The sequence below is a fragment of the Necator americanus genome, chromosome I (genome assembly GCF_031761385.1).
Source record: "Necator americanus strain Aroian chromosome I, whole genome shotgun sequence".
NCBI classification, from domain to species: Eukaryota; Metazoa; Nematoda; class Chromadorea; order Rhabditida; family Ancylostomatidae; genus Necator; species Necator americanus.
In genome coordinates, this window is record NC_087371.1 from 26,063,805 (window position 1) to 26,090,398 (window position 26,594).

The 26,594-nt window shown below is 40.7% G+C and overlaps 2 protein-coding genes across 3 annotated transcripts; both read left to right on the forward strand.

The window, feature by feature from the left end:
• Positions 1-719: 719 nt before the first annotated feature.
• RB195_006903 (uncharacterized protein) lies at positions 720-13,201 on the forward strand (the record flags this gene model as incomplete). Of its 2 annotated transcripts, XM_064180245.1 has the most annotated exons (10): positions 720-815; positions 4,470-4,609; positions 4,658-4,742; positions 4,850-4,957; positions 5,020-5,099; positions 5,813-5,897; positions 10,435-10,548; positions 10,652-10,705; positions 10,829-10,952; positions 11,034-11,071. In XM_064180245.1, the coding sequence occupies 10 exons, from the start codon at positions 720-722 to the stop codon at positions 11,069-11,071; spliced, it is 924 nt and encodes a 307-aa protein (XP_064037133.1). The 2 variants fall into 2 exon arrangements, with proteins under 2 accessions (XP_064037133.1, XP_064037132.1); XM_064180246.1 differs by lacking the exons at positions 4,658-4,742; positions 4,850-4,957; positions 5,020-5,099; positions 10,435-10,548; positions 10,652-10,705 and adding an exon at positions 13,138-13,201 and having other exon boundaries at positions 11,034-11,070.
• Positions 13,202-13,243: 42 nt separating this feature from the next.
• Positions 13,244-13,876, forward strand: RB195_006904 (uncharacterized protein; the record flags this gene model as incomplete). Its single annotated transcript, XM_064180247.1, has 1 exon — positions 13,244-13,876. The coding sequence occupies one exon, from the start codon at positions 13,244-13,246 to the stop codon at positions 13,874-13,876; it is 633 nt and encodes a 210-aa protein (XP_064037134.1).
• Between the last annotated feature and the right edge of the window lie 12,718 nt (positions 13,877-26,594).

Sequence of the window (26,594 nt, forward strand, 5' to 3'; positions counted from 1 at the left end):
GAAAAAAGAGTGGAAGACAAAAATTTTGTCATGACACCGTTTCGAAATTTCTCTATGTGGAATGACTGCGTTATGACTCATTAGTGTGACACCTACGTGAAAGACTGGCACTGGTGTTAACGGCTGCTTTGCGTATTATTACTACGTGAACTTCCTAGTTTTTGCAGTGGCTTGGCTATGTTATATAATTTGCATAACTTGTAGTTATTCTACTGAAATGTACCAAATGATCCATGTTTGGAGTTGATGCTAGTTTCTGTTTGGAGAATTTTGTCGTTTTACGCTTTAACTTTCCGAGTACTATGAAGTGAACATTATGTGTGGTCATCTTTTTGGGAGTACTAGAGACGGTTCGCACTTTTTCGAAGTTTTTGTAGTAAAGTATAGTCATGTCAAAACGATCTGAAGCACGGTGCATTTGCGTACACGCTCGAAACGGCGGGGTGGAGGCAGCAGTTGGAACCGAGGTAGGACCTGCAGCGATGGGTGGTGCCAGCAAGCGTTCCAGTACGCTCCTAACCGCTGCGCTCCACCGCACCGCCTCGAGAGAAATAGCGCAATTGTACCGTGCTTCATGTCGTTTTGAACCTACTATATCTCGAAAATATGCGTAGAAAACCTGTTGCGGAGGAAAACTAGTGTGCATAATTGTTTATTATCTATGGGTTCTCTGAGTTCTGTTTCTTTTCTTTATTTTGCTCCCATCAATAACTTTTCAGATGTCGACTGTGGTGGATCAGCTCGTTGACATGGGGTTTGAAAGAGCGCGTGCAGAGTATGCCTTCGCTAAAACCGGCAAAGGGGCACTGGAGGCTGTGAGTTTGAAATTGTGCACCATGTTCTACTTTCACTGGTGATCCTCCTAATATGAGAGATGTGATTCACGTTCAGCAGTGTACTTGTGCTATTGAGTAGGTTCTTAAGCTGCTGTGCTACGATGAACGGATTCTAGTTTTTTGAAATTGAAATGTGAAAGTGCAGATTTTAGATTGATAATCCGTATATATGCGGACGAATTTACAGCAGGAGCCTTCGTCACTTGAACACGTTAGCATATGCGAAGTGGACATATCACTTGAATTTGCTGTGACAAGGTGCTGTATGTTAATCTTACCTATGTTGCTTGTCAAAATTGAATCATGCCACGAAATTGGTGTGGTAATGCGAGATGTAGTTCATGAGTGTGAGCGCGATCACCTTAACTCCCTTATTTATCTAGGAAACTTTATCCCGCTAGATCTCACTACGAAACGAAACAAAATGCCTAATAGACAAACGGCGTGTCTCATCTGTGAGAGCAGGCATATGCACCGCGTGTGCGAGAGAGCTACCAATCAGGGGACTGCTGACGTTGTCTCTCCTGGCTGTGGCAAACGTAGCACGTATGCCTGTTATCAAAAGCTTCGAAGGAAGATCTGGTGCGAAAAGACAGTTTCCCACCTCGCTTATAAGGGGGAAGTAAGGGTAGTACGCTACACGCTCATAACCGTGGGCTATACATCAGGTGAGTCAAACATGAAGAAGGGATACTACCTCACGAAAATGAGCCCGAGTTCCGTACCCAATTCTTCCAATTCTTTGCTGGCCTAAGTTTTTACGAAAAGGAAAACTGAGAACTGGATCTAAAATTCGAACAATTCAGTATTACATGTATTTCAGTAGTCTATCTCGGACCATTTTGAGAAATACTTAGGGCAAGTTCGGAGGAAAGAGGGTTGCTCTACAATGCGATCAAATTATTATTTTTTGGGTCTTCTTTTTTTTTGTTGAAATTTACGCGAGACGTAGATTTGAAAATCGGGCATTGTTTTCTTTCCTGTGTCTCATCTAAATATTGGAAAAGCTGGGAAGGTCTGAGATGTTGGAAAACTGCACAGTCTGATAGATTAAATTTTCTCCTATAGTAGATTTGCTTTCTATCCACTATGACCTATGTTAAAGGATAAAGAGTCTGGTGTTAATCAATCGTCTTGGGAAGCGCCAACGCGTTCAATTCAATTCAGAATTTTTTGATTTGAGATTTGAGGTTTACGAACGCTGGCCTATACAATCACTTGCGTTGGCTAGCCGATGTGTGAAGACAATGTTTTTATGCTCTCAGACAATTCTGGCATTAATTTATTGACCGCGGAGGGATGAAAGGTTTGGTGAGCACTAGGGCGGATTCGAACCTGCGATTGATCGTGCAGACAGCGGGACTTCTTACCGACTGCGCTACGCCGCTGCTTTTGAAGCCATCACTGAGGTGGTACGGATTTCAGGTGGAGTATTCGAATACGGGATAGTAGATTATGGAGAGGGGGGAGCGAGGTGATTCCGTCCATTTCTTGCCGTAGAAAACGGCCTGGAAGGTGCGGCGGGTGCACAAGACTGGCGCGCTCCAATCGAACTTCTTGTAGAAAATAGCGCACCGAAACGCCCGAAGCGTATCGTTACCCACAGCTTTCGCGACAACTTATCCTTAGGGGAAGTGACTAGCGGAGGTGAAATCGTTAATTGCGCTGCTTTAGCCTTATGCCCCGCCCATCACGTAGTTCACCGCCGCCCCTTTAAAGGCATCACTCCACGAATCTGAGGTGCCACGGATTTCAGGTGGAGTATTCGTATACGGGATTCCGTCCATTTCTTCCTAATTGCCGCAAAAAAAACGGCCCGGAAGATACGGCTTCAGGCGTTCTGGCGCACTATTTTCTACAAGGAGTTCGACTGGGGCGCGCCAGCCTCGTGCGGCGCCGCATCTTCCGAGCCGTTTTTTTTTGGCGGCAATTGGGAAGAAATGGACGGAATCACCCCCCTCTCCATAGTCTCCCATCCCGTATAGGAATACTCAACCTGAAGTCCGCACTACCTCAGATTGAGTGGGGTGATGCCTTTAATAAGGCCTGAAATATGCCTCGCAGGGGCACGCTATTTCTGCTACTGCTTCTCTACGGGGTGTGGATCGTTTATGTGTAGAGATATATCAAAATATTGCACACGAAATCCCAGAAATAGAAAATAAGTGTCTTTCTATTTGTGTAAAACAAAGATCGAAAATTTCAAGTCCCAAGAAGATAAAGTGGAAAGATTTACCAATTAATACCAGCATATTTTGTAAGACATTACTTTATTGGATTTTAGAGAAATTGTCAAAGCACGAAATTCGAACAGTTGTTGCTTGATGAATTTTACTTTGCCCACGAAGCACAAATGGATTCAAATTCAAAGATCAATTCGAAATTTATTCAAAGCGTGAGGTGGTGGAAATGCTTTCGAATGTGCCATAGTGCACCGTTGGAAGGATTCGCATTTTGACAAACGCATCACTTTGGATTCCGTCAAATAAGTTTTTAAGAAAAGAAGAGAAAGTTTTTAAGAAAAGAAGAGAAAGTTTCGAAAAGAAGAAGAGAACGATAGAATATGACTGCTTGTTTGAAAAAAAGAACTTAGACCAAGTAAACATTAGAAAATGCCAGATTTTATTCTGTTTGAGAGCTGTGAGCCAAACACCTTACAAGATTTCCGACTACCACAGCTGCTACGCAATAACCATTACAAAGGTCAAAACTTTGGAACTTTCTGAGCTTTATGCTCTTCGATATTGTTTTGTTCTTGAAGAGATTTTCTACGTTTTGCTTCAATTTCAGCATTTTCGTTCTTTTATATTTTCACTTTCTACGTTGATACGTTGTTTTTTTTTTCTTTTTTTTTGAACCATCTTAGAAACCAACTCTATCACGTAATTAAGATGCAAACACAGCGCACGATCTCAGTGATATGGTGATGAGTGGTCGAGGTTTGATGATCACAGCTAGTCTAAGATCTGCCGGCTCTGAGCTAGCGACAGCCTCTTCTGTAGGCACTTATTCGGCTGCACGTAATCGGCTGTAGGTACCTAACGACTGCCCCCACGAGAACGTACCTCCGCTGTGCATCGATCTCGATCACTTCGATTCTTCAGTCACATCCACACCTTTATGAGTTGGTTAACCGTTGTAGAGGTTATTCGGAATAATTTCTGAAAATTTCTTGATAGTGACAATCCTTATACTAATGTCCTCGACTAATCTAGGAAAGGGCCTTTGAAACAGCCCTGGTTACATCCACCAAATGTGATACTTATTACGGGTAATGAAATGATCGGCAGTACGCAACGTGTTTGGGATTGTGCAGGCGATTTTCTGTTCGTTTCGTTCTGCCACTGATTTTAATTGTATTGTGGATTGAGGACATTGAACCATGACAGGGTTGCCCGCGTAAGAAGTTACAACGCAGGAGGCACGACGCAGCAAAGGCTCCTTCTCACGCATATTTCCAGATTAGTAGGCAGGACCGAACGTGTCACAGTCATAGCCGTGAACTATACCCGCCCCTTCAGGGAGAGATCCCAATATCGTCTATTTCGTGATATGCGGTTTTTAACGTCAGACACTTTATCTTTTTATACTGGTTGCAACGTTGGTCTGTGTAGATGCAATTTCTTCCTTTAGGCAATGGACTGGTTGATTAGTCATGAAGGGGAGGAGATTCCTGCACATTTAGAAGATTCCATTCTTATGGAGGAGGGAAAAGCAGCTGAAAGTTCATCAGAATTAACCGAGTCAACGCCCGGCAGCTACAAATGCAATGAGTGAGCGAAGTTCTTCGCACTCTTTTTCACTTTTTTCAACTATTTCAGTTGCAACAAGTTATTCCGTGATGAAAATGCGATGATGTTCCATGCTGCTAAGTCCGGACATGAGAACTTTTCGGAAAGCAGTGAGGTAACCTTCAAACTCCCACTATCTTCTTGCATTGATAAGTCCGGCTATCCAACAAATCAGAAAGATTCTTTTCCTTTCTCATTTTTTAATTAGTCCCAATCTTGTAGACGATAGCGCCGCTAACTCCCGAAGAACGTGCAAAGAAGGCTGCTGAACTTCGCGATAGAATCAGGGCTGCGCGTGCGCAGAAAGAGGAGCAGGAGAGGAAGGAGCAGGTGTTCTTTATTATGTCTATTAAATGTAATGTATTTTCTTGTTTGCACTACTACCCTTTAAGATAGAGAAAGAGCGACGACGTCGTGAAGAAGGAAAGAAAATGCAAGAGATGAGAGAGAAGCAGAGAGACGACGAATTGAGGTTAAGTAAATGGTTCAGGATTTTTTGGATACTACGTGATCAAACTAACTCTGTTGCGAAAATTTTTGGATACTTCTTTCTTCTGAAGACGGTATTTTCTACAGTACACTATTCTTGCCCTTTCTCAATTTGTTGTCCCAACACGTTTCAGACTCTTCGTTTTTCATTTTCGTGGAATATGGGGCTAGAGCGTTATTTTTGATATCTCGCATATGACCCTTATTGCCCTTCCTTCCAACAGCCTACCGACAAAACGGTAACATTATCAAAATCTCTACTTGTATATCTGTCGAGCCTAGCACAACACTCATCCAATCATTCTGTCTCCTTCGCTAAGTACAAACAATTCGGTATTTCATTGCAGAATCATCATCTATTCATTCCGTACCTTCAGCGAAACACGCTGGATGCGTATTTTTTTACTCCGTTTCAGTGTGTTGCTAAAATAGAACTAGTTGTATACCTATATCTATTTATGGATCCAAACGATTGATTAGGAGAAAGGAAAGAGCTGAGAGAGATACAGCGATTAATAAAAGAAGCCAGAAGTTACTAGTTCTTCCTATATAACCCTTCGAAATCTACATATGTTTACGATGACTATTCTAGATACTCCTTTAGGTTGCAAAAAAACTACCACTCACATTTAGCCCTTGGTAAATTTGAGAGGGAATTTCGTTTTTTTGTTTATTGTCGTGTGTGTCTCTTTCCAGAGCTATTGCTGAAGAACGTCGTCGTGCAAAGCAAGAAGAAGCGGAGGCTCGTCAGAGAGTTCTGGACCAGATCAAGGCGGACAGGGTTGAGTATCTTATTTCAATATCTTATTAGCAATTTAGAACAGGTGCACAATCGCAAAAAAAGCTAGATCTTTACTTCGAACTGTGTCCACTAATGGTCCCTCACGTAACGATCTGGGTTGAGTCTGTGTGCATTGATATTACAAATTGAGAATGAAGAATATTATGCTGAAGAGTAGTCCACGGTAGTGCAGGATGATAGTATAGTCGGTTTCTGAAGGATAGGGATAGGGTTCTGAGAGTGAAAGGACAGATGTCATTTTGCAGTACTTCACCCTTAAATACTTTGAGAAAGAAGACCCTTTGAAAAGATATCAAAGAAGTTTTCCACAGCTCAACAAGTCTTCTGAAGTATGAATTAAAGATTTTTGTTGTTTTAGACTTAATGTTCAGCTTTCATGTTATTGTAACCAGCTGTAAGCATAATGGGAAGTGATTTCAAATTTTGTAGTTTCTGAGGGGTAATTTTGTTCATTCAATAAATCGCCAGTACTTGGAACAGAAAAAAAAATCGGGATTTTGAAAACAAACTTACTCCCTTACTTTTTAGAGAAAAGGCGAGTTCCAGGTAGAAAAATTATTGTACAATTACATACATAATGCACTTCAAGATCATGTGCTTTATGTGACATAAGGTGAACACTGTTGGCAATTAACAAAGTCATATCGATCTTGATCTCCCTTAGAGCGATTTGGACTAAACTACAAATGCTTTGGAGCAGGGCGCAGACTGACTGGCAGCTTGACATACGCTGATTACGAATATGATAATTTCCGGAAGAAAGCATGAATTTTATTTGAAGTTCGCCTATTCTGCGCATTTTCTTTTCGGCATTTCTCAGAATAGAATGTGTGACAACGAGGATGTTGCTCGAATATATAGAAAGGGGAGGCCTACAGTGGCTTTTTTCTCTCGAAAAATAGTGTGAGAAGAAACTGCAACACCTGGCCGAAAAAAGCAGTCCTAAAATGTTTTTCCTTCAGATGAAAGTGGGGAAGCCAAAGTAGGTAGGTGGAAGCAGATACTGTGTATTTCTTAAGGAACTTGAGGGCTTTCGCAACGTATGATGCGCTTCAATCAACTAGCAGCACTGTTCGGACATTTCTACATCAGGCGTGAAACGTGTTGCTACACGTTGACGCTATGCGTCCTTAGTGAGAGTGTGCACTGAGCTCTTTTACGATTTATCATTATTATTCTCATATAATAATACATGATTTAGAGGTTAGTCAGTCTTAACAAAATCGTTTTCCTTAGTTTCATTTCTTTTGGTGGTAAGATACTCGTAAGATACTCTAAGATTTCAGTTTGTAGGGAGTCAATTTCTGTCCTATTTTTGTGTAGTTGTAAATGATTATGATTGTTTTAATTGGAGAGTAAAGAAGCTCACGTAGATTTCCAAGCATGCGTCCGATCATGCCTTCCTTGAGCAATTACCGATGGGGCATATCCTTAGGAGCTTTTTTTAACAGTAGGATTCTACTATACTGTTTCGAGAAATCAGATGCACCTGTTGGAATTTTCTGGAATATTGTTAGAAAGTATGGTTTCAATGATATACATACTTTGAAGCTATCAGATGTAACTTTTCCCCGTATTTCACTTGAGAATTTCTCTTTCTGTGAATTGTTTCTGGTACGGTTACAAGTTAGAGATCATCTTAGATCATAATACTTCTGTCCAAAATTAACAGGGATGAAGAAAATTGATATACTACAAGTTTCAAGATTTTTTTATAGTCTAAGTGGTTTCCATTTGAAACTCAAAAATGGCCAGGTGAACAGGTGGCCAGAGTTGCAGTTCGAGCAGTTCGACACTTCTCGTGTAACAGCTGAAATTTTGAATCGGCCGTAGATTCTCTCACTTTAAGGCATCACCTCAGGAATCTGAGGTGGTGCAGATTTCAGGTAGAGTATTCTTATAAAGGATAGTAGATTATAGAGAGAAGGGTGATTCCGTTCATTTCTTTCTAATTGACGTAAAAAAACGGCCCGGAAGATGCGGCGCGCACACGGCTGGCGCGCTCCAATCGAACTCGTTGTAGAAAATAGCACGCCGGAACGTACGAAGCCGCATCTTCCAGGCCGTTTTTTACTGCAATTAGGAAGAAATGCACGGAATCACCCCCTCTTCATAATCTAATATCCCGTATACGAATACTCCACCTGAAATCCGTACCACCTCAGATTCGTGGAGTGATGCCTTTAAATGTCGTGTACATTTTCATTTTCTAGCCACACTACAAACTAGCTGTATGTAGGCTAGTAAGTTGTAATTATTTTGGCTATCGCTCTATTTGATTCAGTGTTATCAGTAGCTATCGGTTCACTGCATATTCTTCTTTTCTTACTTTCTTGTAATTTTGTAGTTTTCTACGTCTCTGTAGCCAGATGTAGAGCATCTTAGATGGTCTTCTGTGTCTCCATAAACGACTGGAGCATGGTTTCGACGAATTGTCTTCTTGATCATATCCACTAGTTACGTAATCACTCGTAGATATTCGCGAAAAGATCTACAGGAGCTTCTATACCGCTCTCCGTAATCAGTAGAAATTCAAAGCCCGTAATGGAAGAAGGTTAACTATGCACTACTGCACAAAAAACGGCAGAAATCCAATTCAGCAATTAAAATATTTGTAAGTAGTACATAGGAAAGGTTCTTGAATGAGGAGAAACTGTCAAGCTAAAGAAGAATTGTGTGCCTAGTATAACGACTAAGAAAGATGCCAATGGTGGATATTCACGTAAAAAAGGTAGAAGAATTAAATCCTTACAGACTAAGATATTAAAGACGCTTTAGAAAAACAAACGATGAAGCTATTGGAAAAAGACTTTGATAAAACTGCGTAACTCCATTCATCTATTATTATAAGAGAAGTGGTAGTGGTAAACCATAAAAAGTGAAAGAATTTCTTCCGCATACTGTGGAAATGAAAGAAGACAATGTGCATAATTACACAAAAAGAGAGCCTTAACCAAGAACGCGTCGTGACAACCAGTTACAGTACCATCTTCGCGAACCATACCGAAAATGACTAAAGTTTGATGAAATTCCCACGAAATTCCTGTGTGTATAGAGCGTTGCAGAAACTGGGTGTCAACGCAGTGCTCAAGATGAATTAACATGCGTAACTTTCTTGTCTCTAAAAATCGTGCATTTGTATTCAGCAGATTTTATGTTGTACAATGTACAATGCACTACAGGAAATGATCTTTAGAAATATAGTTAACTCATTACTGGGGCTCATTATAGGACCGATATATTGTGAAGAAACTGTGGATCTCTGTGCATAGTAGCTTTCATAGCCGAGTCTGTAGTAGAGTCAAAACGACATGAAGCAACTATGCAATTGCGCACGCGGCTTCTCTCGTGGCGCTTTGGTGGAGCGTAGCGGCTAGGAGCGCGATGAAGTCCTTGCTGGCACCACTCACCGCTGTGGTTTGCAACGGTCCCGACTCGGTTCTAACTGCTGTCTCCACAGCGTCGTTTCGGGCGCGTACGCAAATGCACCGTAACTACACTCCTTATTCATGTCGTTTTGACCCGACTATACATGCTCTGATAAACACCTGATTTACTGTACAATATGTCGTAAGTGGTTGCGTTCGAAGCAGCAACGTCACAACGTGACATTACCATAGTCTTGGAACTCAGTTGTTAGCTATGACCCGCTTCCTCAGTGCTCTCTGGTGGCGATAAAAAGCTGACGAATTCCATAGTAGTATTACGCGAGAATAATTATGAAAAAAAGAAAAGGAAGAGAAGGGAATTCCGGGGGTTTTCCGCATGCTACACTAGATGTTTTACGTCGATTACATACTTGTGTATATAGTAGTCTCAAAACTACATGTAATGACGTGAATGATGCTCGAAGTGGTGCGGCGGAGTGGAGCGGTTAGATTCTAGGGGACCCTTGCTGGCACCATTATTCGCTGTTGTTCGCGATGGTTCCACCTCGATTTCACCGGCTATCTCCACCGCGCCGGTCCGAACCCAGCCGCTCACGCAACTGCTCCGTGCTTCGTGTTGTTGAACACAGCTGCGGACACTTCTCCGAGATTTTTGCAGACGAAAGTAAAAGAGCTTGGTTTGATGCCGTCGATATCATTGAATTCGGCACTGAGTTGAACGTTTTAGATTCGGTGGGTTGGAATGGTAGGCTCATAATATCTGTCGCGGTAATTTTGGACTGCGTAACCATGTTTATTACCTCTAAGTAGAAAAATTGGGAGCATATTTGGCAGCGTTCAAATCTGTGCTTAGTGGCTACAGGTGTGTGAGTGCATTACAGCACAAAATTTGGCTGCTTTTTATCGCCTTTTCTGTTTAGTTATGAAGATAGCATTAACAGCGGATTGGAAATATGAACACTTCTTTATGTTCACAAATTTTTTTAATCCTCTATTAAGTCACTGGTGGTGTACAAATGTCTGTGGTGGCGTTATGAACTCCTGGAAAACTCCAGCGGTTCTCAATAGTTGTTCCAGTTTTTTTGTCTTGAATGTTTTTGTCTCGATGCAACACCTTTATTTAATAGGAAGCTCGAAAAGCAGGTAAAGTTGGCGTCCTCCCTGCTTCACCACCCCAACCAACGGCTCCTCCCGTATCTGCAACTCCCACCGCGAAAGATTACAACCAAACAACCATCCAGGTTTAGTTCTATACACTTAGAATTGACTGTTTTATATGGAGGTTTTGCTGCTTTTTTTGATTTTCATACAGATTTTTTTCCAGTGATATGTATGACGTTCTAGGTTAGGCTTTTGAATGGACAAGCTGTTAGGCAAACTTTTGGAGCATTGGAGCCAGTAAGTGTTTCCCGCAGTTATTCCGTTTGCTTAACTACACTATATCTTTCGTTCATGATTCTCTTCGAAAACTATGGGATTTCTATTACTATTACTACTATTCTATTGTACATGGTACTTTAGTTGTCTGCCGTGAGGCTCTGGTTGGAGCTCAACCACTCTGATGGAAGTCCATTTACGCTTCTTCAGCCTTTTCCTCGAAAATTAATGACGGACGAAGACTACGAGAAACCACTGAAAGAACTTGGTGGCTATTGTTGTTATGCTTCTAAAGTTTTCTCTGTTCCAAGCCTTCCAATATTTTGTGTTAAATTCTGTTTTTTTTCAGGACTAGTGCCTTCCGCCAACTTCGTCATGACTCGTTAGTAGGAATGCCAAAACATAAACTGTCAACAACTCATATTTATTATCATTTTGGGTAGTGTTCATGATGCTTAGATCAGAACATGCAATCATCATTTTATTTCCCATTCTACAAACTCAATAACCAAACGGTTTTTTTATAACGAGTTCTTTCTCGATGATTTTCTCATAAAAAAAATAAATGAACTTTACTTCATCTGTCTGTTTGGTACACTGCATGGTAAGCTATACCTTAGCTTTAAAAATTATTCTCATTGGATAAACAAATGCGAGTTGAACGTGATAAAGTGAATCAGATCTTTGGCAACGTTGGGGAAAACGTTGAATGTAAAGGAAACACTCACACTAAAATTCGTTCCCTGTGTTCTCGTAGGAGTCTTTCCGAAGAATCTCCCAGTAACGGACTACGGAGAAGAAGAAATTGAAACTGCGCTTTCTTTTACTCATATAAGACTGTCTGTTCGAGATAGAAGCGATTAAAGTGGACGTAGTTGGCAGAATGCGGGGCGGATCACCGTTCCGAATCTATAGCGACTCGTTATTTAGTAAGCTAGTAGTCACTGCTGTGCCTTCTCAGTCTACCTTGATTCCGTTTTGATAGCGCTTCGTAGCAAATATCATTCCCATTTTTGGAGTAAATATCATTACCCAGAGCGGCCGTAGTGAGCCAGTAAGAGGTTCCGCTATGACTACACGATTGATCGATGGTCCGAAGCTATAGTGCCAACCAGACTTTTTATCCCAACGAGGTCTAGGAATCGCTACCAGGCTAGTCTTGAAGGATAAAAACGCCGACTTGAAAAATCGCCTAGCTAAGACAGCTCGCGGAGCTAAGACAAGTCCCCTACTGTAAAAATTAGACAGCAGCTCGTAAATTCCAAACGATTGTGAATTGAAGTGGACGCGTTGGAGCATCCCAAGCGCCAGACACTTTGTGCTTTTATGCTTTATAGTATTACCCGCGTATAAAAGCACTGTCGCTTCACCTCTATTTGAGTTCAGTGTAGGTTTTTTTTGTGTCTTTCGGATCAGGCTACAATTTTTCTCATTCAAAATCTGATTTGACATGTTCTTCAGTAAGGATGAAAAGGATAAAGTGTCTAGCGTTAATCAATCCGCTTGGGATGCGTCACCAGTCCACTTCGATTGAGAATCGCTTGAGGTTTACGAACGTGTAACTGGCCTATACAATGACTTGCGGGGGTTAGCCGATGGGTCATCGTGCAGGAAGCGGAACCTCTAACTGACTGCGCTACACCCGCCTCATGTACTATAGTTAAGTGGTTTTGAATATTTTCTTTAAAGGTTTAACAGTTAAGCAACCTATGAATGTACACAGTTGAGTTGGAGTCTTTGTGAAATGTTCGTTTGTAGCAAATTCTACAAACGAATAATAAGTTGCTCAGCACTAATACACACATCAACACCTTGGCGAGGCTCTTTACACGTTACCTGTCGGAATGCAAGGTTCCCAAACAGTGGAAGACCAGCAAGACCGTGTTGTTGTAGGAAAAGGAAGATCCGCATGACATCGGCAAATATCGCCCAATCTGCTTACTGTTCGTCATCTACACGCTCTTTACAAGAGTGATCCTTAATAGGATTGAAAAAGTCTTGGATGAAGGACAGCCATGCGAGCAAGCAGGGTTTCGAAAAGGATTCAGCACGACTGACCACATTCACACTGTTTCGAAATGCATCGAGGTATCACGAGAGTACAAGATGCCGCTCTGTCTCACCCTCATCGATTTGAAGAAGGTCTTCGACTCAGTTGAGACGGAAGCGGTCGTGGAAGCCTTGGACAACCACGGCGTCTCTACTCAGTACATAAAGGTACTTCGAGAGTTGTACAGTAACTTCACGACCGGAATTTCGCCATTCTACAAGAACGTCATCATTGACGTGAAGAGGGGGGTCCGACAGGGTGATACAATTTCACCCAAAATATTCACAGCCACCCCCGAGAACGCAATGCGAAAGTTGGAATGGTAAGACATGGGAGTGAAGGTTGATGGTCGGCAGCTACACCATTTGCGCTTTGCTGATGACATCGTACTGATAACACCTAGCATCAGCCAAACTGAACGAATGCTGACCGAATTCGACGAAACATGTGCATCGGTCTTCAGCTGAATCTACAAAAGACGATGTTCATGTGTAACGGATGGGTCTCGGATGCCCCATTCACGCTCAATGGAACGAATGATATCCGAATGCACCAGCTATGTTTATCTGGGTCGGGAATTGAACATTATGAACGACCTGACACCCGAGCTGGGCAGGAGCAGACGAGCGGCTTGGGAAGCGTATAAGAGCATCGAGGATGTAGTGAAGAAGACCAAGAATACCCGGTTCCTCTTCAACACCACCGTACTCCCTGCTTTGATCTATGCTTCGGAAACATGGGCATTTCGCAGGCAGGAAGAAAACGCGGTGAGCGTCATTGAACGCGCAATTGAGAGAGTGATGCTGGGAGTATCCCGTTTCATGCAAGTGAGGGACGGGATTCGAAGTTCTCTCCTACGTCAGCGATCGAAGATTAGAGACGCCGCCGCGTTTGCCAAGGAAAGTAAAATAAGGTGGGCCGGACACGTGATGCGCTTTGATGACAACCGTTGGACCAGAGCCGTGAGCGACTGGGTTAGGCGCACTACAGGAAGACAACCGACCCGATTGTCGGACTTCTTCCCAAAGTCCTTCAAAGAAAAATACGATGCTCTTCGTGTCCCACGCGAAAGGAGAAACCATTGGGCGACTCTGGCACGCGATCGGGACAAATGGAAAGATTACTGGCGCCCGCTCGACTAGTTCGAAGAACAACGGTAGTCGAGGTGATCAAGATGATTTATATATATATATATATATATATCAGGATAAGCCGCTTGTGCAATCCTGCAGTGTTATACAGGTATTGTACAAGATAAAGGATAAAGTGTGTGGCGTTGATCAATCCCTATTGGGATGCGCCCTCTCTTTCGAGTTCTAATTCAGAATCGTTTGAGGTTTGTAAACGCATATGTTGCTTTCTAATGACTTGCGAGGTTAGCCGATGTGTCAATTCAGTGTTTTTATCCTCTATATGAAGTAGGGTCAAAATGACATCAAGGGGGTACGCATTTACGTACGCGATTTCTTTCGAGGTGCTTCGGTGGAGCGTGGTGAAACCTTTGCTGGCACCACCCATCGCTGCAGTTCGCGATGGTCCCACCTCGGTTCCAACTGCTGCCTCCACCGTACCGTTTCGAGCGCGTACGCAAATACACCGCAACTACACTCGTGATTCATGTCGTTTTGATCCGACTATAAGTCTGGTACCGGACATCGTAGGGGTGCAAGTATTGGTTGGCAGTTTCGAAACAGGTTCGACCGACATCTCTCCGGGGTCAAAATTCGGAGGAGTTTCGAAATATAAATCGATTGTGCAGTAACAGCCGAACCTGTGGTGCCACATGCGCCCATACACTTTGGTTGGCGGTTGGACTGTTAACTTATGCTTGTGCGGTTTCGCGTGTGGTTGCTTTGTTACACATCCTTATCATTACTAACGATGTACTTGACGGACAAGTGTAACATATATTATACCACGCCATTATTGTACCGGCTGACGCCTGACATGAGACTTCTTGTGGTGCACGCCTCGTCCCCTTCACTGATCAATGGAAATTAAATGTAGTGGCATTTTCCAGAAAATTAAACTTGTGTTCTTTTCTAACTACACTCCTTTCGTTCTTTACTTTCAGAAATTTAAGCATTCCCGAAATGATCAGGAATTTCATGGTACTCTTCCCAAATTCTTCACTACTACATTTGGAGAGAATTCGACATAATTGGACCCGTCCCACTCCATTGTATCGCTGTCTGGCGCCGGTGCATCATATAGACGGCGTAGGACCCGTCCCACCCTAATTTACCGCTTGACAGTCTCAGCACACCTATCTAACACACACACACACACACACACACACACACACACACACACACACACACACACACACACACACACACACACACACACACACACACACACACACACACACACACACACACACACACACACACACACACACACACACACACACACACACACACACACACACCACACACACACACACACACACACACACACACACACACACACACACACACACACACACACACACACACACACACACACACACACACACACACACACACACACACACACACACACACACACACACACACACACACACACACACACACACACACACACACACACACACACACTTTGTACTACTGGCCGATACTGAATATGTGAACTAACTCTGCGACTTGGTGTAATAAGGTCACGTGTTGTATTGGTTTGCCATGTATCTTCAGAACTATCTAGAACTGAAAGGTCGGAGTTTGAAGAAAAAAAACTTCAAAAATACAAAAAGAAACAGAAACAAGATAAATTAACGGAAATACTTTGTTTAAATTTCTCAATAATTTCAATAATATCAACGTTTATTCTATAGCAGAACATCGTGATTTCTCTTCTATATAGGGCGGATGTCGTCACTCACCTGGCAAACTGAGAATCCTTGTAAAAATGGTATCAGTGTCTTATTTTAGAGGTGGAGATTATCCTTGGAAATTGCTAGGATCTAAGAGTAGTAGATCACCATCTTAGTAAAAAAAAAACAAACGAGAGTCGTTTCAATGCATTATTGCGAGGAAAAGGAAAGAATGGTGAAAATGAAAGAGGGAATTATAAGTAGGGATTTCACATCTTTCTCATGCTTTGGAAGAATCTTACCATCATTTTCCTCAACGAAATTACCTATATTGACAGACTGGTAACGTCCATATAATTTATAGTATTTGTAGGGACCTTGTAAGGGAGGGTTCATTTTAAAAATTTGAAAGTAACCTGTAAAAGAGAGTTTATAGATAATCTTCAGTTCCTCGAAAGGTAAAAAAGAAGAGCAATTCTTACTGGTCAATGCTTAGTTTGCTCACCATTATCTTGTTTAATGTCACTCTTTTCAGAGGTTAAAACACACCCAAAAGGTTTTACCCACATTTCTTAGAACTACTATTCCTGCTGCATTTAGGTAACCATCTTATCATCTTTTGAAGGACTACACCAATAGAAACTGGTTTAATTCTCGTTTCATTTTATGACTGGCTGTAATTTTGTATTTGGAACATACTTTTATTTATTGTGTTATTGTTACTGTATTATTTGAACTGTTCAGCAGTTTCGCATTTGAAGCAGACTTGAGACCTGTGCATTTGAAGCAACCTCTTAACGAATTAGGATGGAAAGTTGAAAAGGCAGCTATTTGCTGCTAGTAGCGCGGTTCCAATTGTTTTTTGATCACCACGATAAAGATAGCACTGCAAAAAGTGCTGGCTAAAAAAGAAGGATAGTTGCGAATCACAAGGTTGGTGATTCGTGTTAGAACACCCGCATTGCGATGACAAAGAAGTTCTTCGATCGCTCTCAATGACAACATTTACAAACCAGATTCGATCAGCAAAAAGCGGGCGCGGCCAGCGCCGCACATGGACGATGTGACCTGTTTGAAACTTTTCGTTTGTTTCGTGACGCGTTTAAGCTGCGCTTTCTTTTCTCTTGTTGTCATAAAAAAAATTCTCAAAAAAAAAACGAGCGAATGACCGCGATTTTCATAAACCAAGTGCAATCAATGCTTTTGGCATTCTAAAAGCTACGATAACTTTACTCAAATCAAATTTTTAAACAATTTCGTCCAGTTATACGTTTCTTTTATGGATTTTTACTTCTTCTAGTCCCGATGCTCATATTTTAAACGCTAGTATAGAAAACGTTTGGTAGGATCGTCACAATTGCGAGGAATAAACACCAAATAATCAAACAAGTATCTATTTGTATATTCCGACAACTCGACTCACTGTTCAAGGTCTTCGAAAAAAAGGCGCACACTTCTTTTGAAAATGCCGATCATGAACTCGTAGAGTTTTTCCTCCAAAATGTGGATATGCGGGACATTCCTGGCTGCTCCTCCTCTCGAGGTTTTCGTTTTTGATTGGCATTTTCGCTCTGAAGGCTTACTCACCACCTTCTTCCTCTCCTTAAAAACCGTCATCGAACAGTGCTTGTGGAATTGTAGAGTTGAAAAATGGCAAAGAACCACGAAGTGGAGGTTTCTTTACAAAATGGCAGGAATTGTGGAACATTTCAAAGAGTTTCACTCCAACAGTCTAGTTTACTTTGCTGACGAGGCAGTTGAAGTGTGTAAACGACAGTTAGCCTAAATATTGTGCAAAAAGATACAATTTGATGTTTATTTTTAGGAGGACACTTAACGTTTCAAGCTTTCACAGGTAGAACGCAAAAGAAACGAGCACAAATGTCTGTCTTTTCGACGTTGAATGAGTGATTTTCTCTGAAAATGTTGAACTGCAGTTACTCTGTCGACCGCACCTTTTTTTTCGAAAGTTCATGATCACTCAATCATCATTCCAAATGTGGACTCCGGCCGCTTGCTTTCGATTCCATTATCGATTTTTTGAAGTTCTGTTTGATTAAGTCGGCAGAAAATACTTTTTCGCATACGCAAGAGCGGAGAAAACAAACACTTGTTTCCTGGATAGTTGGTAGCTTTGCTAAGTAATATATATCAAAGGCAGGAAACACTTTGAAGTATTGGGCTCTCAGGATTTCAAATAGAGTTCAGAAGCCTAGGACTACAGAGTTAACCCGGTAAAGAAACTCTTTGTGCCCGCGCCAGTGATTACGTCGCAAGCGTATGAAGTTGTGTCGTCAAGAAAAATGAAGCCTTTGATTCCTGGACTTGCAAATGTGTTTTGTTTCTGTGATGCATGCAAACAACGTTTCGAACCCATCTACTATCGAGGGTATCCCTCAGGGAAAATCTGCTTGCGGATGAAGCAAAATGTTTACAATTTAAAAATTTCGAGTTTTTTCAAAAGAAGATGGGGGACTCGTAGAGGTAATATATTTATATCATATGGTTCAAACAGTCTCCCGGATCGGAGAATAGAAAATTATTTATTGTACTAGCAGCATTTTAAGCCACAATGCATTTAGTTGAACTTCCTGCATTCTTTTCAAATGTTCCAGTTTGTATCATGAAAGTTCCAGAAAGTGATCTTCGCAGTTTAAAAAAAACAGAAGTTAATGTTTGCTCAGCGGTCGGTTGTTGACAAAAAAATTCAAAATTTTCAACGACAGGAAAACACTCGCTCTACTGTAACACTTGTTATGACAACTGGCGATGACTGTGCAGCTATCTCGCCAGCCGCATTCCTTCTCCGGTAATTATGCCAAAATGGGAAAAAGAAATTTTTGGCACCGATTCGAGTAGGTTTCTCTTGGTGTCGATCTTTGGAACTTTTGACACAAATTGCACAAATGACCTAGAAGTTGTACGTAACATAGCATGGAAAAATAATAGTGCAAAATAGCAAAATTTGGGACAAAATAACGAAATTATGTGTATTGCATGACATATAAAGAAGATTTTTTGTGTTATTTTCTATTTACGAATGAATTAAATTAAGAAATGCAAATTAATCGAATTAATTAAATTGTAAATTAACAAATTTCTACAACAGTAACGGTGTTTCGGGAAAGCTCTATAACTCATGAATTATCCCATTAGTCAGAAAAAAGGATATGCAAATGCTTAGCAATGCAAATGCTTGCACTTAGGTGCCTGGCACTGCAGAGTAGAGATTTCTCTTTGTATAATTCATCGTACCTTCCCAGGAAGTCTTCGAGGTGCACGTTTCGGCACTCATTCCTCATCATTGCCCGCCCTCATCTTTCGTCATCTAATCCTATGCTTGGCTTTTCCCCCAAATCTTTTCAAACTCCCAAATTTGCGATTTTTTGAATGCACCACTCTTCCTGGCCGGATATCCAGACTGGAGCAAATTACATTTTATTTGGGTGGTCCTATAAGTAAGTCGGTTTCTTTGACGGTACTGCTAGAGCGTTCTTCTTCACGGTCAGATGAATTTTGGAACAGGGACATTGAAGTTGAAATTGAAATTGGAGGTTTACCAAAACTATTTAAGAGGATTATAGAATATAAAGGAAAAATGCTTCAGTTAAAAACATTGAAAATCGTGTTCTTTTTAATTTTAAAAAATCGAGGATGTATAGGATACCGTATGGCCTATATGAGAACCACTATATCGTATCTGAACATATTATAGAATCGATCGCAACAGCTTTTAGCCGTTCGTCATAATGCCATGACGAGCTACGAGCAGTTGTTGGGTCCGGAAACGGGCGCGGGGACGGGGGACGATTTGCTTACACTTAAGATGTTGCCGAGACTAGCCAGCTTTTTGTAACGTCACCGTTACTCGGCGCGCACAGTGGGTGCTTGCCGCTCTGTCGAGCTGAGTGTGCAGCTCCTGCCTCTCTCTCCCCGTTCTCTCGAATTTCCTAAAGCTCGGATCCACTCGAAATGCGACACGTTTCAGTTACTGCAAAGCCGCTAAGCGCCTCGCACAACTCATTTTTTTCCGTGGGATATAGTTTCACTGTGACCTCTGGTTCAAGCTCAACGACTCGCTCCAACTACAAAACGTTTTTCGATGGCAGAATATAGTTCCGTGCGGGAGCTAATTACTATTATTACTTTTACTTTTACTAATTATTGAACTAATCTTTTTCGAATACATAGGATCTTTGTGTAGGAATCAATTTTTTGGTATTGCTAGAGCTATGCTGATAATACTATTTTATAGTATCAGCCAAGAACTGTCGACTACAAATAAAAACAACATTTTTGACACACCTATCGTAGTCCGTCGCTAAAACGAAAAGCGAAGGTATGAATTATACATCAGTGCGATTCTGAAACACCAAAGCTGTAGAAAGTTCGAAGAGAAGTGCTCAGGAATGGAGAATTAAATAGTTAATTAAGTAGGTCTCATATAACATTTATATCTGATTTCGTGACACAACCCGAATATCGGGCTGATGCCAAGAATAAGTCGCAAAAATACTAGAACATCACACTTTATTTTTTGTACGATTTCTTTGTCGTATTTCTTTGTTATTTCATGAAACTAAGGTGATCTTCGACACTTTCTCGTTCAAGTGACTAAAGAAACTAGGTTGGGAAAACTTCACCCTCCTCCATACTTCAAGTTCGTGGAAAAAACTCTTCTATTACCCATGATCTTCAAGATATATATGTTCATTCCCACATTATGCGCAACCTTTTTTTCCAGATTTCACTTCTGCAATAATCTTTGAAAAATAAAAAGAGGCTATTCTACCCTCAAAAAACTCCTTCTTCTATCCAGATTCGAGTGAATGTCACGAAATGCAACATGATTTGAGAGATAATTTGCGGTAAAATCATCCAGATTATGAACTCACACTCTTCCGTCTCCTAACTTCTATTATCTTAGATTGCCTAATTTGGTTAAAAAACGGTGGTTAAAAAATTGGTGGCGAAAAATCCATAGGGAGAGTTATTCGTTCAAATATTTCGTAGTTGCGGATAGGGATTCGGTAGACTTAGAGGGAGTATTGTGGACTAAAACCACCTGAATATTAGATGATAACATCAAAACATCAGCGTGAAACGACTGCTACGGGTCGTTTCTCGCTGTTTTTCACGTTGTTCATGTTTTAAAACACGTTGTCTGATTTTCAACGGTCGGTCTGGTCGTCGAAAAGTAAAGAAGTAAAGAAATCTCTACCTGTCAACTTTCTTTCAGGTAAACTTTGAATGAGTTTACTTTGGTTTGAGGCTGACATTTGTTCTGGAAAAAAAGCGAAATGTCAGAGAATTCCATTTGATTTTCCTCTTTTTCTACATTATTACTGTTGGATCAACATAGAAAATTAGCTTTTTTTCAATTGAAAACTAGCTCTCGGAAATCGGAAATGTGCCTAAGAAAGAACAACTTTTTCACATCGTTTTCTTCATTGCTCGAATATCTCACCTCCTCAGAACTTTGCAGTATGACCTGACAAGTGCTTCGTCAATCATCTTTGACTCTGCTATGAGAATTTCGTATCGACGTTTACCTCACTTCCTTTAGTGCATCGTTTCATCAACGTGTCAAGTTTTTTTGAAAACATTTTCTCTTCATTCCTCTTTGTTATAGCCGAAAAAATGACGTCTAAGTTTTACAATTTTTTTATGATTCTCCCTCCTCTCCATATTTATCCAGAGATCCATTATCCGTGTGCAGAAACGAAGTTTTTCCCCGTACTTAATATTATCCCACGAATGGGGTCAGTCACATCACTGTTCTGGATACATCGTCTAGATTAACGCAAAAAGGCATTATGATGGCTCATATTTTCGTGAACATTCATCTTGGATACACAGAAAGTCTTCCAGCGATTTCTAAGTCTGCACGGTCTATAGCCAGTGCCATTAGGCTGGTTCTCTCTTTATCACCTATTAGAACTAGGAATCTGTCGATTTTTAGATCTCTGGAAGTTCTGTTTCCAATTTGCCAATTTCATTGAGCTGTTTTTCGTTATTCATTGAGGTTGGTTGCAGTTTGAAGGCTCCAAGGCAGATCTCGATCTCTCTGCAAGAACCCATCCCTCTCACAAATATTTCCACTCTTTCGAGTGTTGCGAGACATTCAAGATTTTTTTCTCCTCAAAAATTTCTGGCAATTCCTGTTCATCCAGCTTTTGCTTCTGTAAAAAGCAGCAAATATTTCGATTCTCCAAAGTGAACAGGTTACTTCAAAATACGAACAGTCAGAAGAAACTGTGTGAAAAATTAAAAAAAAGAGATAAATTTGGATCCTTCTATAATTTTGTGAACCTAATGTGCTTGTTTTGTAGGAAAGTGACATATCTCAACGTTATAAGTTCTGAAAATAATGCATAAATAATTAGTGTTGTTCTTGACGGAGCCCTTCCGTTCACTCTGCACAGAATATTGGTCTCGTCCGGAAATTGATTGGAGATGGCCCCTGAAGGTTTTTATCATTTTCGTTTGCAGCGTGCTGAATTTGGAAATTCGATCTGTTATGGTTTTGTTGAATAATATCTGGTCATTCTTCGGCTATTTTTTCAAAAAAAAAGTAGAGAAAATTATTTTTCTAATTTTAATGGTATTCTCTGTTCATTTGTTCTCTGTTTTATTCTTTTGAAAAGTTTTCTGTAAAGAAAAGAGAACCTGTCTGATATACATATGTTTATTTATTTATTTATTTACAGATGGTATCTAAATAGTATACAGGTGAGTTCTGTTGGATTACTGAGTTCTGGAATTCTGAATAAACAGAAAACTTAAACTTGAAACGTTAATCAAAGTCTAGAAACTTGAAAATTCAAGAAAAAAAAGTAAAAAAAAATTTCTCCCTTGAAAAGATGGGAGAAGGAAATATGTATTTTATTTCTTGAAGACAGTTGAGGTTATGATTCTTTTGGTCCAAGAACCACTGACGATGATTTTTCTGATTTCTCTCCCATTTTCTGATAATTACAACACCTTGACATCCGGAGCATCACTATAGGAGTTTTCGCAATGCTGTGTTCCCACCAAATCATGTGTCCAAATATATCGTCTATGGGATGATGTCATCGTCAAAAATTGTAGCATCCAAAATTAAAAGTAGATATAACGATTACGATAATATTACGATATACGATAGTATTATGATTACTGATTACGTTGTCATTTGCAAAGCAATATTTTTCTTTCTTTCTTTTTCTTTCTCATTTTCATTCTTAATGAGGTGAGTTTGCTCAAAAATGCCTCTAACATTTACTTCAAGTAGTACATGATACTCTATTAGATGTAGTTACTAGGCACACCAGATGCATAGGTCTCACTAATACTACGTGGTTTCTCACAGCTGAACTGCATTACTTTTCTCGGCACGTGACGAAGTGATAGTGCGCGTGTGTAGGCGTTTTTTGTGATCATTGCGTAGGATCTCAGACATCTTGTTTTTCTCCACTCTCCTCATTGATTGATCTCAGTTCCGAATGATCGTGACTGCCCACTGAAACAGCTGATTCACCCGCTCGTCAACGTCCGCCAATTGTCGGTCACCGTTGGCACAATTCGAAAATAATTCCAAACAATTTTGTTGCACGTTTTTTTCTTATTTAGTCAGTTGTTCTTTTAAGGGAAAAAATGTGATTTTTGCTCTTACCGTTGCGTTTTAGATCTTTTTTATTTCTTATAATCCTTCCTTGACGTCATTATCCTGCGCCCAGATCCAATTTATTTAGATGGCTCTTCAATATTAATCCATCTCGTTTTTTTTGTAGGCTACGGTGTTCTTTTGAAGATATCCTATTTATATTTACGAGCAGCTTTCCGACTTAAAATTTCCGCAGAAGAAATTCCAATGATAAAATGCTAGAATTTAGAAGAGCATTGACGGATCAGCTGTACTCTCAGCAAATATTTGACAGTACGGCTGATTCCACGAAGTTAAACTCTTATGTTGTAATCCTCTCTCCTTAATTCGTCTGAAAGAATTTATTTTTCACTGAGAATTCGTGACAATGCCTGAGAACGTCTTGGAAAAATCTCTATGTTACCGTACACGCAACTGTAAACAATCTAGAGCATATAGTTTAAATAATAAATAAATTGCATAAATAAATTGAATAAAATGCTAAGTTACAGAATTTCACACGTAATTAAGAAACAACTGAACTTAACTCTTTGAAAACATCACAAGAAAGACAGACAATAGGATTTTTTTCAATTTTTCCCAGAACTTTTTTAAAACTATTCCCATGAACTCGCATCAATGGAATGACCTTGTTCCTTCTTTGCTAAAGATTCACGTGAAGTGAAAATGAACGTCGGAGGTGAAATAGCGATCGAATTCAAATCCAGTGACCCGTTGCTTTCTCGCGATCATTGTGGTAGCGATTTATTAACGCTTAGCCGGTCAGTCACAATAAAATTTCACCAAGGGCGGAGATCGTCGACGCGAGCTTTTCCCATGTTCACATCCATGACATCCACGTCGTCGTATGTCAGGGTGCGTAAAATTTCAGATCCCTTGAATCAGGGGAATTTCCGAAACACTCCTCAAGCCTTTTTCGGGCTAAACACTTCCGCTTTCGTATGTTCGCCTTCATCATAAACGACTCTGTGGTATATGTAGCCCTATTTCAAAGGCTAGTGGATTTATTCTCAATAATCAGTAAACTTTTATACATTTACAGCTACGCAAAAAATAGATCCACAGTTTCCAACATAGTTTTAGTTTAAAAAAGAGAACCGTAGTGTTGTTAAGTCACTATAAGAGCACATTCAACATTAATAACAACATAAAATTGAGCAAATAATGAATAAAATGATGTATTAAAATGGTGTATATATAAATAAGACTGAAATTTAGTAGATATATAAAAAGATTAGTACGACTCTGCAACTCTATATCTGTTTTTCCGTCCCTCAAAAAGCACAGATCGACTTCCAGGAATCTGAGGCACGAGTCTGCGTTGCCATCATTGTTTTGCCTGTTTTTTGTGTTGTCATAAAAAATATTTGACGTGATTTCCCCCCAAACACTTACCGAATCCACTATCGTCGACAAGAGAACGATAACTAGTACTGAATTGCTGGCAAATAAGAATGTAGAGTCACTCCAACCGAACAACTCGACGATATCCCCGTGTGACGTGAACAGAGAAGTGTCTCCGGATGATCGGAATGAGGGTGTTCCTGCCACTGTCGTCGGTAGCTCTCCTCCTCTGTACATAACATGTGCTATGGAGTGTGTGTGTATGTGTGTGCGCATCGCTCTATTTGCCGGGTCCACCTTCTCCCTCACTGGTCTCCGCCGCTGCTGTAATCATATGCTAAGGATACACCTCGAGCGTTGATGATTTTTCGGGCCCGGCAACACCTGAGCTCAGAACTTTTGTGGAGAAGCCGAACTGGTTCCACCACACTTCATTCGTTTCCTTCTTTCTTGATCACATCATTGCAGGCGGGTGATTGCGATCCTTGGCGAGTATCCACCATCGATCTCTGCCTTTTTTCCAGAGCCTAAATAGCTCTGCTTCTTTCCATCTTTTGATCTTTTCTTTCGCCCGCGAATTATGTTTATTTCATTGTATGAGATTCGATTATAACCTCTTTTTCGGTTTTTTTTGTAAACATCCATATGGTTTGAATGCACTTCGCAGACTGCAACTGCAGCGTTCAGCGACCGCTTGGTTCCGACAACGAATACGGCAAAGTTCATCTTAAATAACTCGCAATGAACCAGTTTAGACAATCGTCTTTTCAATAAAACTCAATGAAAGATTTTAAAAATAACCTTAAGAAATAAATAATGTGGATTACAAACATTCTAAGAGCTATATTTTGGAGTTTTTCTCCAGTCCAGTGGTAGGAGATTGAGAAGAAAAAAAATCGTGATGGGCATAAAAATATGAGCTGACTTCTGTGCAGAAATTACGTTACCCGGAATTTATGGCGACATTAAGTGAGGGCGGTCACGCTTTTATGAGATGTTTCTATATAAAAGATACATTTCGGAAATGTCACCTCTTCTACAAAGTGAAACTTGTGTACTAAAGTTTTATTGTTCAAATTCGACCTTCCGGGAACAGTTCGACGTAGTGAAAACAAGCCTGTTACTAGCGGTAGTATACATTAACATGCACGTTAAGCTGATAGGTACCCTAGGGATTCCTGAACGTCGCATGTGCGATCGTATCTTCGTCAAACAGTGAGTATCATCAATCCTGATCTTTTTTTCTCGAAGAATTAGCAGGTGCACCTGCACTTTTTTCTTGGAATCTGAAAGGGAATCCAGCGTGTCTTTTGCTACGGCTGTCTTTCGGACCGGATTTTTCTTTTCATCTCATACTAGGCCAATCGGAAGATAATTCATTAAACTTTGGGGGAAAATTCGGCTTTTTTTCACCTCGTGGCTGTCAGAGCTCCGAGCTTCTGGAATTGAGAGCTTAGCGAAGCGTTGGACTTACGTAGTGGATCACGACGGTTATTATTTTTTTTGACTGATATCTATGAGCAATAAAGTTATACTTGTTTAAAATTTAGTGCGGACTTTCGGATCAACCTAATATATTTACATTATTCACATTGCGTTTACTTAAAGGCATCACCCCACGATTCTGGAGCGGTACGGATTTCAGGTGGAGCATTCGTATACGGGATCGTAGATTATGGAGAGAAGGGTGATTCCGTTCATTTCTTTCTAATTGCCGTAAAAAAAGCGGCCTGGAAGATGCGGCTTCGACAGTTCCGGCGCGCTATTTTCTACAACGAGTTCGATTGGAGCGCGCCAGCCGTGTGCACACGCCGCATCCTCCGGGCCGTTTTTTTACGGCAATTAGAAAGAAATGAACGGAATCCCCCTTTTCTCCATAATCTACTATCCTTTATAAGAATACTCTACCTGAAATCTGCACCACCTCAGATTCCTGGGGCGATGCCTTAAAGTGAGAGAATCTACGGCCGATTCAAAATTTCAGCTGTTACACGAGAAGTGTCGAACTGCTCGAACTGCAACTCTGGCCACCTGTTCTGCTTTCTATGAATGATTTTTT